The following is a 12,330-nucleotide window of genomic DNA, read 5'->3' as shown; positions in this document are numbered from 1 at the left end:
GAGAGAGACACTGGGAGAGAGAGAGAGAGACTGGGGGAGAGAGAGAGAGATTGGGGGAGAGAGAGAGAGAGACTGGGGGAGAGAGAGAGAGACGGGGGGAGAAGGAGAGGAAGAGAGAGGGGGAGGGAGAGACAGAGCTGTTGCACGTGCAGTGGGCTGCGTGTCTGTGACGTCTCTGAGCTCTTTAACTTCCCTTTCCATAGGAGCAACACGTTCCGGTTTCACAAGTGTGTCTGAGTGTGTGTGTGTATCCCAGATCCCAGTCAGTGTGTGTGTGTATCCCAGATCCCAGTCAGTGTGTATGTGTACTAGTCAGCATGTGTGTGTAAAATTGTGTGTATCTGGGTCAGTATGTGTCCCTCATCCAGGTGTGTCCACACCCCCACCACCCTCTGTGTAAAGGTGATCCTCCTGTCCTGACTGGAGGGTCTCACCCAGCTGTGTCTGGAGAGAAGCCAGGGTATCGGCTTCAACAACATGGCTGGGCAGCTTGTTCCCCACCCCCACCACCCTCTGTGTAAGAAGAGCCTCCTGTCCTGACTGGAGGGTCTCACCCAGCTGTGTCTGGAGAGAAGCCAGGGTATCGGCTTCAACAACATGGCTGGGCAGCTTGTTCCCCACCCCCACCACCCTCTGTGTAAAGAAGACCCTCCAGTTATCAGATTTAAATCCAGTTGTGCTCTCCTCCTCCTCCTCATTAATCTGCCTGTCTTGTCAGGACTTGTCTCTGCTCTCAGTCCTCGGTGTCAAACACACCCCAACTGAAGCACGTTATCTCACACACAGAGCTTCATCCTGTCTGCCCCCTGCTGGCTGATTCAGAGCTCACTCCCTCGTTCGTGATGGATACCAGCCCTTCACAGCTGGAACAGAATTTCAAAACCCACACAGAACTGAGAACTGGAAACCTACTACCCCAGGACCGGGAGTGAGACCCCCTGCTTCAAGCACAAAAGTGAAAAAAAAACTGTCAGTCAAATTCCAGCGTCCTGTCTGTCCATCAAGCCTGCCTACACTCTGGGGGTGACAGGGTCGTCTCCTGCTGCGCCCCAGAGCTCTGGAGCTCTCTCCCCAAGGGTATCAGAGAGTCAGTTGCCTTCTCTAAACCTGCTTTTCCAGAAGGGCTTTTATAGAACTAGCTCTGCGTCTTCCCCTACCTTTCCTACCGTATTCCAGACCCTCATTGTGCCTGTCTTAGTCCTGCTCTCTCTTCTCCTTGTGTGCTTTCTTCTTACTGTAAAGCGCATTGAGAAGCCATGTTTAAACTTGCTGCTGTATGTAAAATCAAGCTCATTACTGCAATAAAAAGCTGCGTTGGCTCCCTCTGGTGGCGCGATCTGTGAACTGCAGGCCTGGCTCTCGCTGTCTGTCTCCCTCTGCTGGCGGGATCTGTGAACTGCAGGCCAGGCTCTCGCTGTCTCTGGCTCCCTCTGCTGGCGGGATCTGTGAACTGCAGGCCAGGCTCTCGCTGTCTCTGGCTCCCTCTGCTGGCGGGATCTGTGAACTGCAGGCCTGGCTCTCGCTGTCTGTCTCCCTCTGCTGGCGGGATCTGTGAACTGCAGGCCAGGCTCTCGCTGTCTGGCTCCCTCTGCTGGCGGGATCTGTGAACTGCAGGCCAGGCTCTCGCTGTCTGGCTCCCTCTGCTGGCACGATCTGTGAACTGCAGGCCTGGCTCTCGCTGTCTGTCTCCCTCTGCTGGCGGGATCTGTGAACTGCAGGCCAGGCTCTCGCTGTCTGTCTCCCTCTGCTGGCGGGATCTGTGAACTGCAGGCCAGGCTCTCGCTGTCTGGCTCCCTCTGCTGGCACGATCTGTGAACTGCAGGTCAGGCTCTCGCTGTCTCTGGTGGCGACACGAGGCAGCTGCGGCTGAGCTGAGAGCTTCAGGCCCGGAGGGAGAACACGAACCGGGCCCGGGGAAGCCCGGTGAGAGTCGATTGAGTTGAGGCGGAGGCTGTGGGAAGGCCTGGAGCTGAGCGGGTCCGAACGAGATCTGGTCTTAAGACCTAAGCTGGACTGACACCCCTCTGTCCATCAGACATGTCCAACTGCTTTTAAGAAATCTGCCCCTGCCAGTAACATCCATCACTGCTCACAAACAGAGCTGCCAATTCAGACCCATAACATGAGACACTGAGCCTCTGACACATAGACCATTAGACACACTGACCCTCACACACACCCTGACACTGACCCCTCACACACCCTGACGCTGACCCTCACACACACAACACTGACCCTCACACACACCCTGACGCTGACCCCTCACACACCCTGACGCTGACCCTCACACACCCTGATGCTGACCCTCACACACTGACCCTCACACACCCTGATGCTGACCCTCACACACCCTGATGCTGACCCTCACACACTGACCCTCACACACCCTGATGCTGGCCCTCACACACTGACCCTCACACACCCTGATGCTGGCCCTCACACACTGACCCTCACACACCCTGATGCTGACCCTCACACACAGACACAACACTGACCCTCACACACTGTGATGCTGACCCTCACACACCCCGACACTGACCCTCACACACACCCTGATGCCGACCCTCACACACAACACTGACCGACAGATGGGCACGCTGACACCGACGCACACAGTAGCTCCACAGTGTTTATTCATCAAAACCAAAGCACACAAACAGAAAGAACACAGAACAGAAAGTACAAGAGGGAGCCCGTGGTTCTGCTGACAGGCCCGGCAGGGCTCTGGTCCGGTGGTACCGGCTCTGTGAGTGTCAGTACAGCAGGGGGAGGGGATGAGCTGCTGCCCATGAAGTCCTGATCCAGTTTAAAGGACTCGTGATACTGCGGTTCTGACCCAGTTCTGTCATGCAGGGTAGCTATTGTATTTGTGACCTGGGTGCGCTGGTCAACATGAGCGGGTCCATTCTCCTGGTTCTGACCCAGTCCAGAGTGTGAGGCAGCAGACCCACTGGTGTGGGCTATGTCAGTGCATGTCCAGTGTGTGGTTCTGGTCTCGGTCCTGGTCCTGTCCTACAGCCCGATGGTGTAGGACCGGCCGGCGGGGTTGTGGATCGCAGAGCAGACGGGCTCAGTCACGGCCCACTCATACCACACCTTCCTCCCGGAGTTACAGCGCCAGAACCGCACACCTACCACATCACCCCTGGAGAGAGGGATCGGCTGCTACAGAGAGAGAGAGAGGGGTTCATACAGACACACTGACTGGACACTCCAGTACATTAACACTGCACTGAGAGAGAGGGGTTCATACAGACACACTGACTGGACACTCCAGTACATTAACACTGCACTGAGAGAGAGGGGTTCATACAGACACACTGACTGGACACTCCAGTACATTAACACTGCACTGAGAGAGAGGGGTTCATACAGACACACTGACTGACTGGACACTCCAGTACATTAACACTGCACTGAGAGAGAGGGGTTCATACAGACACACTGACTGACTGGACACTCCAGTACATTAACACTGCACTGAGAGAGAGGGGTTCATACAGACACACTGACTGGACACTCCAGTACATTAACACTGCACTGAGAGAGAGGGGTTCATACAGACACACTGACTGGACACTCCAGTACATTAACACTGCACTGAGAGAGAGGGGTTAATACAGACACACTGACTGGACACTCCAGTACATTAACACTGCACTGAGAGAGAGGGGTTCATACAGACACACTGACTGGACACTCCAGTACATTAACACTGCACTGAGAGAGAGGGGTTCATACAGACACACTGACTGACTGGACACTCCAGTACATTAACACTGCACTGAGAGAGAGGGGTTCATACAGACACACTGACTGACTGGACACTCCAGTACATTAACACTGCACTGAGAGAGAGGGGTTCATACAGACACACTGACTGACTGGACACTCCAGTACATTAACACTGCACTGAGAGAGAGGGGTTCATACAGACACACTGACTGACTGGACACTCCAGTACATTAACACTGCACTGAGAGAGAGGGGTTCATACAGACACACTGACTGGACACACCAGTACATTAACACTGCACTGAGAGAGAGGGGTTCATACAGACACACTGACTGGACACTCCAGTACATTAACACTGCACTGAGAGAGAGGGGTTCATACAGACACACTGACTGACTGGACACTCCAGTACATTAACACTGCACTGAGAGAGAGGGGTTCATACAGACACACTGACTGACTGGACACTCCAGTACATTAACACTGCACTGAGAGAGAGGGGTTCATACAGACACACTGACTGACTGGACACTCCAGTACATTAACACTGCACTGAGAGAGAGGGGTTCATACAGACACACTGACTGGACACTCCAGTACATTAACACTGCACTGAGAGAGAGGGGTTCATACAGACACACTGACTGGACACTCCAGTACATTAACACTGCACTGAGAGAGAGGGGTTCATACAGACACACTGACTGACTGGACACTCCAGTACATGAACACTGCACGAAGTTATAAAATAGTAAGTAATAATAATGTTCTTACTTTGAGTGGAAAGAGGATTGGGAACCAAGAAAACATCCCAGCGGAATGAGTCTCCGGTCTGATGCCTGAAACAGACAGAGCCTGTAGTAAGACTGACAGGGCCGAGGAGCTGAGCTCAGTGTGAGCACACTATCAGCGCGAGGGTGGAGCGGTCAAGACGACGCGAGATACTGACTGAGCGTGATGTCTCCGTACAGCGTGGTCTCGAAGTATCCGGCGAACCCATGCAGGACGGAGTTACAGTCGACGGAGAAGCGCAGATACTGGTACCGGTTGTTGTTCATGTCTGGAGAGAGAGAAGGGGAGAGACTGGGTCAGTGTCCCGCTGGGAGACAGGTCTGTCAGCAGTGTGGGGATCGATCACAGCCGTGTCCCACAGCCCCCTGCTCCTCTCTCAGCCCCCTGCTCCTCTCTCTCTCCTCTCTCAGCCCCCTGCTCCTCTCTCTCTCCTCTCTCAGCCCCCTGCTCCTCTCCCTCTCTCCTCTCTCAGCCCCCTGCTCCTCTCTCCCTCTCTCCTCTCCCTCAGCCCCCTGCTCCTCTCCCTCTCTCCTCTCTCAGCCCCCTGCTCCTCTCTCCCTCTCTCCTCTCCCTCAGCCCCCTGCTCCTCTCTCAGCCCCCTGCTCCGCTCTCTCTCCTCTCTCAGCCCCCTGCTCCTCTCTCCCTCTCCTCTCTCAGCCCCCTGCTCCTCTCCCTCTCTCCTCTCCCTCAGCCCCCTGCTCCTCTCTCTCTCCTCTCTCAGCCCCCTGCTCCGCTCTCTCTCCGCTCTCAGCCCCCTGCTCCTCTCTCTCTCCTCTCTCAGCCCCCTGCTCCTCTCTCTCTCTCCTCTCTCAGCCCCCTGCTCCGCTCTCTCTCTCCTCTCTCAGCCCCCTGCTCCGCTCTCTCTCCGCTCTCAGCCCCCTGCTCCTCTCTCTCGGCCCCCTGCTCCTCTCTCTCTCCTCTCTCAGCCCCCTGCTCCGCTCTCTCTCCTCTCTCAGCCCCCTGCTCCGCTCTCTCTCCTCTCTCAGCCCCCTGCTCCTCTCTCTCTCTCCTCTCTCAGCCCCCTGCTCCTCTCTCTCTCCTCTCTCAGCCCCCTGCTCCTCTCCCTCTCTCCTCTCTCAGCCCCCTGCTCCTCTCCCTCTCTCCTCTCTCTCAGCCCCCTGCTCCTCTCCCTCTCTCCTCTCCCTCAGCCCCCTGCTCCTCTCTCCGTACCTGTGTTGGGGTGTGTGAAGGTGAAGCAGGCCTGGGGCTCAGCCAGCTGGTGGTAGTTGTGCAGTCTGACCACGTACGGCGTCTCGAACTGGCTGTCTGGGTCGCGGTCGCGCTCCCTGCACCCGCGCACCTCGTTGTACAGCTTGGAGGAGGAGAGTGGCGCCAGGAAGGAGGTGTAGGAGCAGGGAATGCTCACTCCATCAGCTGGGAGAGAGAGAGAGAGAGAGAGAGAGAAGAGGGATGACTTCTTACCGATTCAATTCCCACACCTGTCTCCTGGCCTGGCAGACCGACAGACACGGAGCCGGACAGTCACACGGGTTTACAGGCGGCAACAGCCGTCCAGCTGAGGGTGGGAGCTAAGTGCAGCAGCAGCAGCAGCAGCAGCAGCAGCAATGGACTATGGGTACGAATATCAATTACCGCTGTGTCCAATCACGTGGCTGCAGGGCCCGAAAAGAGAACCTCAGTCAGGCTGTCCGTGGAGACGGCGTCTCGGCCCGCGGCGGTTTTGCCCGTGTACGGCAGTCAGTCCGCCGCCCCTCCCCCCACCCTCAGCCCACAAAGCAGACGGCCACTGACAAGCTCAGCCGAAGACAAAACAAGACCAGATACAGGCCCCCCCAGGATCACCACCCTGCGAACTCAGTCACCGTCTCTCCAAACGCAGAACCAAACCAGAACAACACGTCCAACGCTCCCCCCTCCGATTCCCTCCTCTCCCTTCCCGCTCTTCTTGACTTGAACCCTGCGAGCTCCGTGTCCACGCGCTGGGCGCCGGGGGCCGGGGGCCGACAGCGTCCCCCCGACGGCCGGGGACCCCTCAGCACGCAGCGCCGCGGTGTGGCTAGCAGCTGCGCCAGCCCTTCAGATCGCGCTGGCTGGAAGCCTGTGATCACTGACACTCAGTGTCGGATCATTCGGGTCGAGACATGGGCGGAAAGGCACATCCTTCTGTCTGGTCCCATTTCGGGTCAGACTGATGCAGAAAGTCAGAGTGCTCTGAAGGGTTCCCGAGCGCTCCCAGTACTGCCGCGGGAGCCCTGAACCGCGCCAGGCACCCGAGGGGCGCTCTGCGGCGGGCGCGGGGCGGTACGAAGGCCAAACAGCCCATCAGTCCCATCACAGGCGCGCCAGGGAGCGCTCTCCAGGCGAGCGCGGGGGCGACGAGTACCTTTCAGGAAGTGCTGCGCGCCGTTCAGGCACTCGGGGGACAGCTCGTTGTCCCCGAAGGACCCCAGCAGCTCGCTGACGATGATGTCGGCCTTCTCGGGCGCCGCCCAGTCCCGCATGTCGCACGACACCACGGTCACCTGGTCGCCCCACTCCTCGAACCGCCAGTTCTCCAGCCTGAGAGCGAGACGGCGGGGGAGCGCGCGCGTCAGCCGACGTCGGCGGCTCCGCGGGGCTGTCTGCGGCTCTGCCTGTCTGTCTGTCTGTCTGCGGCTCTGCCTGTCTGTCTGTCTGTCTGCGGCTCTGCCTGTCTGTCTGTCTGCGGCTCTGCCTGTCTGAGTCTCTCTGTACCTGTCTGTCTGTGCCTGCGTGAGTCTCTCTGTACCTGTCTCTGTCTGTGCCTGCGTGAGTCTCTCTGTACCTGTCTCTGTCTGTGCCTGCGTGAGTCTCTCTGTACCTGTCTGCGGCTCTGCCTGTGTGAGTCTCTCTGTACCTGTCTGCCTGTGCCTGTGTGAGTCTCTCTGTACCTGTCTGTCTGTGCCTGTCTGTCTGTGCCTGTCTGTCTGTGCCTGTGTCTGTGCCTGTGTGAGTCTCTCTGTACCTGTCTGTCTGTGCCTGCGTGAGTCTCTCTGTACCTGTCTGTCTGTGCCTGTCTGTCTAGTCCCCCCAGCCTTCCCCAGCTGGCCAGTCGGCCCCTCAGTCCCCTGGTCCCGGGGGTCAGTCTTACGTGACTACAGCGTTGGGGTTCTTCTCCACAGCGTACACCTTGATGTTCCTGCCTGCCTGCTTGGCCGCGCGGAGCGACGCGTTCACGAGGGGACCCCTCCCTGCACCCAGGACCATGAGCACCCTAGAGAGAGAGGTGAACACCCCAACACCATCAAGAGACAGGCACAGGGAGGGAGGGGCACGGGGAGAGGGCACAAAGAGAGGGCACAGGGAGGGCGGGGCACGGGGAGAGGGCACAGGGAGGGCAGGGCACAGGGAGAGGGCACAGAGAGGGTGGGGCACAGAGAGAGGGCACAGAGAGAGGGCACAGAGAGGGCGGGGCACAGAGAGGGCGGGGCACAGAGAGAGGGCACAGAGAGGGCGGGGCACAGGGAGAGGGCACAGAGAGGGTGGGGCACAGGGAGAGGGCACAGAGAGGGCACAGAGAGAGGGCACAGAGAGGGTGGGGCACAGGGAGGGTGGGGCACAGGGAGAGGGCGGGGCACAGAGAGAGGGCGGGGCACAGGGAGAGGGCACAGAGAGAGGGCACAGAGAGAGGGCACAGGGAGAGGGCACAGGGAGGGCGGGGCACAGAGAGAGGGCACAGGGAGAGGGCACAGGGAGAGGGCACAGAGAGGGCGGGGCACAGAGAGGGCGGGGCACAGAGAGAGGGCACAGGGAGAGGGCACAGGGAGGGTGGGGCACAGGGAGAGGGCACAGAGAGGGCACAGAGAGAGGGCACAGGGAGGGCGGGGCACAGAGAGAGGGCACAGGGAGGGCGGGGCACAGGGAGAGGGCACAGGGAGAGGGCACAGAGAGGGCGGGGCACAGAGAGGGCGGGGCACAGAGAGAGGGCACAGAGAGGGCGGGGCACAGGGAGAGGGCACAGAGAGGGTGGGGCACAGGGAGGGTGGGGCACAGGGAGAGGGCGGGGCACAGAGAGGGCGGGGCACAGAGAGGGCGGGGCACAGGGAGAGGGCACAGGGAGAGGGCACAGGGAGAGGGCACAGGGAGGGCGTGGCACAGGCAGGGCTGCAGACTTACTGTGTGTTGGTGTCTCTCTCTTCCTCCGGCACCCTGTCCAGCAGACACTTGTACACAGCCTGCAGAGAAACGCAGTGAACGACCGGACCCTAGTACCCCCTGCAGCCCCCCCCGGGGGAGGAACAGGCCAGGCCCCCCTCCCCTATGGCTGTCCCATTCTCTCCCCACCCACCCCTCCAAATCCACTCTCTCATTCCACTGGGAGGAAAGCTGATTCGCATGGGACAAAAGTGGCACGTAATGAACTGTTCACAATTCTGTACCCAATCGCTTTGGGATCTTATCAAACGGTATTGAGGTAACAGTGGTATCGTGGCGCAGTGGTAAGCGTGGGGTGCTGTCTGTGTGGAGTCTGCAAGTTCTCCCCGTGTCCATGTGGATTTCTTCTGGGCGCTCCGGTTCCCTCCTCCAGCCCAGGGACATGCTGGTAGGTAAACTGCTGGGGTGTGAGTGTGTGTCTGTGTCTGGTGAGAGTGTGTGCGTGTCCGTCTCTGTCTGGCACGAGTGTCTGTGTCTCTGTGGTTAATTCCATGGCAGGATGCAGTAAGCAGACTTCTCTGCACCAAGATCGTCTCCTCACACCTCTCTGAAACACTCTCACTGGAGACGGTTCATTACCTGCTGGTACTGGGAGTACTTAATGGGGTCTTTCTCAAACACTTCGTATGTCTGAGACTCCAGATTGTCCATCAGAGGCTGAAAGAGAGAGGGGTTAATACAGAGAGAGAGAGAGGGGTTCATACAGACACACTGACTGACTGGACACTCCAGTACATTAACACTGCACTGAGAGAGAGGGGTTCATACAGACACACTGACTGACTGGACACTCCAGTACATTAACACTGCACTGAGAGAGAGGGGTTCATACAGACACACTGACTGACTGGACACTCCAGTACATTAACACTGCACTGAGAGAGAGGGGTTCATACAGACACACTGACTGACTGGACACTCCAGTACATTAACACTGCACTGAGAGAGGGGGGTTCATACAGACACACTGACTGACTGGACACTCCAGTACATTAACACTGCACTGAGAGAGAGGGGTTCATACAGACACACTGACTGACTGGACACTCCAGTACATTAACACTGCACTGAGAGAGAGGGGTTCATACAGACACACTGACTGGACACTCCAGTACATTAACACTGCACTGAGAGAGAGGGGTTCATACAGACACACTGACTGGACACTCCAGTACATTAACACTGCACTGAGAGAGAGGGGTTCATACAGACATACTGACTGACTGGACACTCCAGTACATTAACACTGCACTGAGAGAGAGGGGTTCATACAGACACACTGACTGACTGGACACTCCAGTACATTAACACTGCACTGAGAGAGAGGGGTTCATACAGACACACTGACTGACTGGACACTCCAGTACATTAACACTGCACTGAGAGAGAGGGGTTCATACAGACACACTGACTGGACACTCCAGTACATTAACACTGCACTGAGAGAGAGGGGTTCATACAGACACACTGACTGACTGGACACTCCAGTACATTAACACTGCACTGAGAGAGAGGGGTTCATACAGACACACTGACTGACTGGACACTCCAGTACATTAACACTGCACTGAGAGAGAGGGGTTCATACAGACACACTGACTGGACACTACAGTACATTAACACTGCACTGAAAGAGAGGGGTTCATACAGACACACTGACTGACTGGACACTCCAGTACATTAACACTGCACTGAAAGAGAGGGGTTCATACAGACACACTGACTGACTGGACACTCCAGTACATTAACACTGCACTGAAAGAGAGGTTATAACAGACAGTGACTGGACACAGACCTGCAGTGGGGATTGCAGATAGTCTTCGTAGCCCTTAGCAAAAAGCTCATAGGCATTAGGAGGTGGGCGGTTCTGGTTCAGGTACTCCAGGTATTGCAGGTAGGAACGGAAATCTTTGTCACTGTGCCGACTGGACCCAGTAAAGATAAACTGTGCCTCCAACTGAGGGAAAGAGACCAACACAGATTTTTGAGTCACTACTCACACAGAGAGATTAATACAGACCCTAATATAGAGCCTTGAGTCACTCCTCACACAGAGAGATTAATACAGACCCTAATATAGACCCTAGAGACACTCCACACACAGAGAGATTAATACAGACACTAATATAGACCCTAGAGACACTCCACACACAGAGAGATTAATACAGACCCTAATATAGACCCTAGAGTCACTCCTCACACAGAGAGATTAATACAGACCCTAATATAGACCCTAGAGTCACTCCTCACACAGAGAGATTAATACAGACCCTAGATATCCAGAGAAATTAATATAAGTCTCACAATAAAAAAAATCTTTATTTCTGATTAACTGAGATTATAATCAGACTCTACTGACACTGACAGAGGAGTGTGAGACTCTCCAGGCTGGACTGGACTGTAACTGGGTGTTTGTCAATCATCATCTTACCTTGAAAAGCCGGAATATAATTCGCTGGTGAGCTTTAGACAAGACAGGAAACCCCTTCTTATTGGTCAGGAAGATGCTAGTGGGCAGAATAGCAGCTTTGATTGGTTCGCCAAGCCACTTGTCAATCACAGCGTCAGAAGGCAAATCTGCACCAATCTCAATCGCTGAGGGAAGAGCAGAGCAAAATATTTAATTAGTTCAAACTGTCTTGAACACTTCGTTGTACCAGCTAATAAAACAACAGACTTCCACTGAAGCCTTTATTGTTTGCTAATCACCAAACAAAACTAATATATTGCCTTTTGGACTGAGTGTCTCTCCTGTTGTATGTTTATTCAGGAGGGAGTCCCTGTTGTTTCTAATTGAAGTACTGCACAGGAAACTTACATCAACTAGCAGTGTTAATGTACTGGAGTGTCCAGTCAGTCAGTGTGTCTGTATGAACCCCTCTCTCTCAGTGCAGTGTTAATGTACTGGAGTGTCCAGTCAGTGTGTCTGTATGAACCCCTCTCTCTCAGTGCAGTGTTAATGTACTGGAGTGTCCAGTCAGTGTGTCTGTATGAACCCCTCTCTCTCAGTGCAGTGTTAATGTACTGGAGTGTCCAGTCAGTCAGTGTGTCTGTATGAACCCCTCTCTCTCAGTGCAGTGTTAATGTACTGGAGTGTCCAGTCAGTGTGTCTGTATGAACCCCTCTCTCTCAGTGCAGTGTTAATGTACTGGAGTGTCCAGTCAGTCAGTGTGTCTGTATGAACCCCTCTCTCTCAGTGCAGTGTTAATGTACTGGAGTGTCCAGTCAGTGTGTCTGTATGAACCCCCCTCTCTCAGTGCAGTGTTAATGTACTGGAGCGTCCAGTCAGTGTGTCTGTATGAACCCCTCTCTCTCAGTGCAGTGTTAATGTACTGGAGTGTCCAGTCAGTCAGTGTGTCTGTATTAACCCCTCTCTCTCAGTGCAGTGTTAATGTACTGGAGTGTCCAGTCAGTGTGTCTGTATGAACCCCTCTCTCTCAGTGCAGTGTTAATGTACTGGAGTGTCCAGTCAGTGTGTCTGTATGAACCCCCCTCTCTCAGTGCAGTGTTAATGTACTGGAGTATCCAGTCAGTCGGTGTGTCTGTATGAACCCCTCTCTCTCAGTGCAGTGTTAATGTACTGGAGTGTCCAGTCAGTGTGTCTGTATGAACCCCTCTCTCTCAGTGCAGTGTTAATGTACTGGAGTGTCCAGTCAGTCAGTGTGTCT

At 55.6% G+C, this 12,330-nt stretch overlaps 1 protein-coding gene across 2 annotated transcripts in view; it reads right to left on the bottom strand.

Annotated features, from left to right (window-relative positions):
* Nucleotides 1-2,611: 2,611 nt before the first annotated feature.
* prmt5 (protein arginine methyltransferase 5) overlaps nt 2,612-12,330 on the bottom strand; it is a 15,822-nt gene continuing 6,103 nt past the window's right edge. For both annotated transcript variants that reach the window (XM_088916075.1, XM_088916074.1), the window contains 10 exons: nt 11,094-11,257; nt 10,458-10,619; nt 9,242-9,319; nt 8,624-8,682; nt 7,599-7,721; nt 6,873-7,048; nt 5,699-5,902; nt 4,686-4,796; nt 4,511-4,575; nt 2,612-3,165 (listed from right to left, as the gene is read on the bottom strand). In XM_088916075.1, coding sequence (XP_088772201.1) covers nt 3,013-3,165; nt 4,511-4,575; nt 4,686-4,796; nt 5,699-5,902; nt 6,873-7,048; nt 7,599-7,721; nt 8,624-8,682; nt 9,242-9,319; nt 10,458-10,619; nt 11,094-11,257 — 1,295 coding nt within the window. In that variant the 3' untranslated portion in view covers nt 2,612-3,012. The remainder of the gene's footprint in view (nt 3,166-4,510; nt 4,576-4,685; nt 4,797-5,698; nt 5,903-6,872; nt 7,049-7,598; nt 7,722-8,623; nt 8,683-9,241; nt 9,320-10,457; nt 10,620-11,093; nt 11,258-12,330) is intronic.

This window comes from Atractosteus spatula, chromosome 5 (assembly GCF_055471065.1).
Source record: "Atractosteus spatula isolate fAtrSpa1 chromosome 5, fAtrSpa1.hap1, whole genome shotgun sequence".
NCBI classification, from domain to species: domain Eukaryota; kingdom Metazoa; phylum Chordata; class Actinopteri; order Semionotiformes; family Lepisosteidae; genus Atractosteus; species Atractosteus spatula.
The sequence above is the reverse complement of the archived record's forward strand: the minus strand, read 5'-3'. Positions and strand labels throughout refer to the sequence as shown.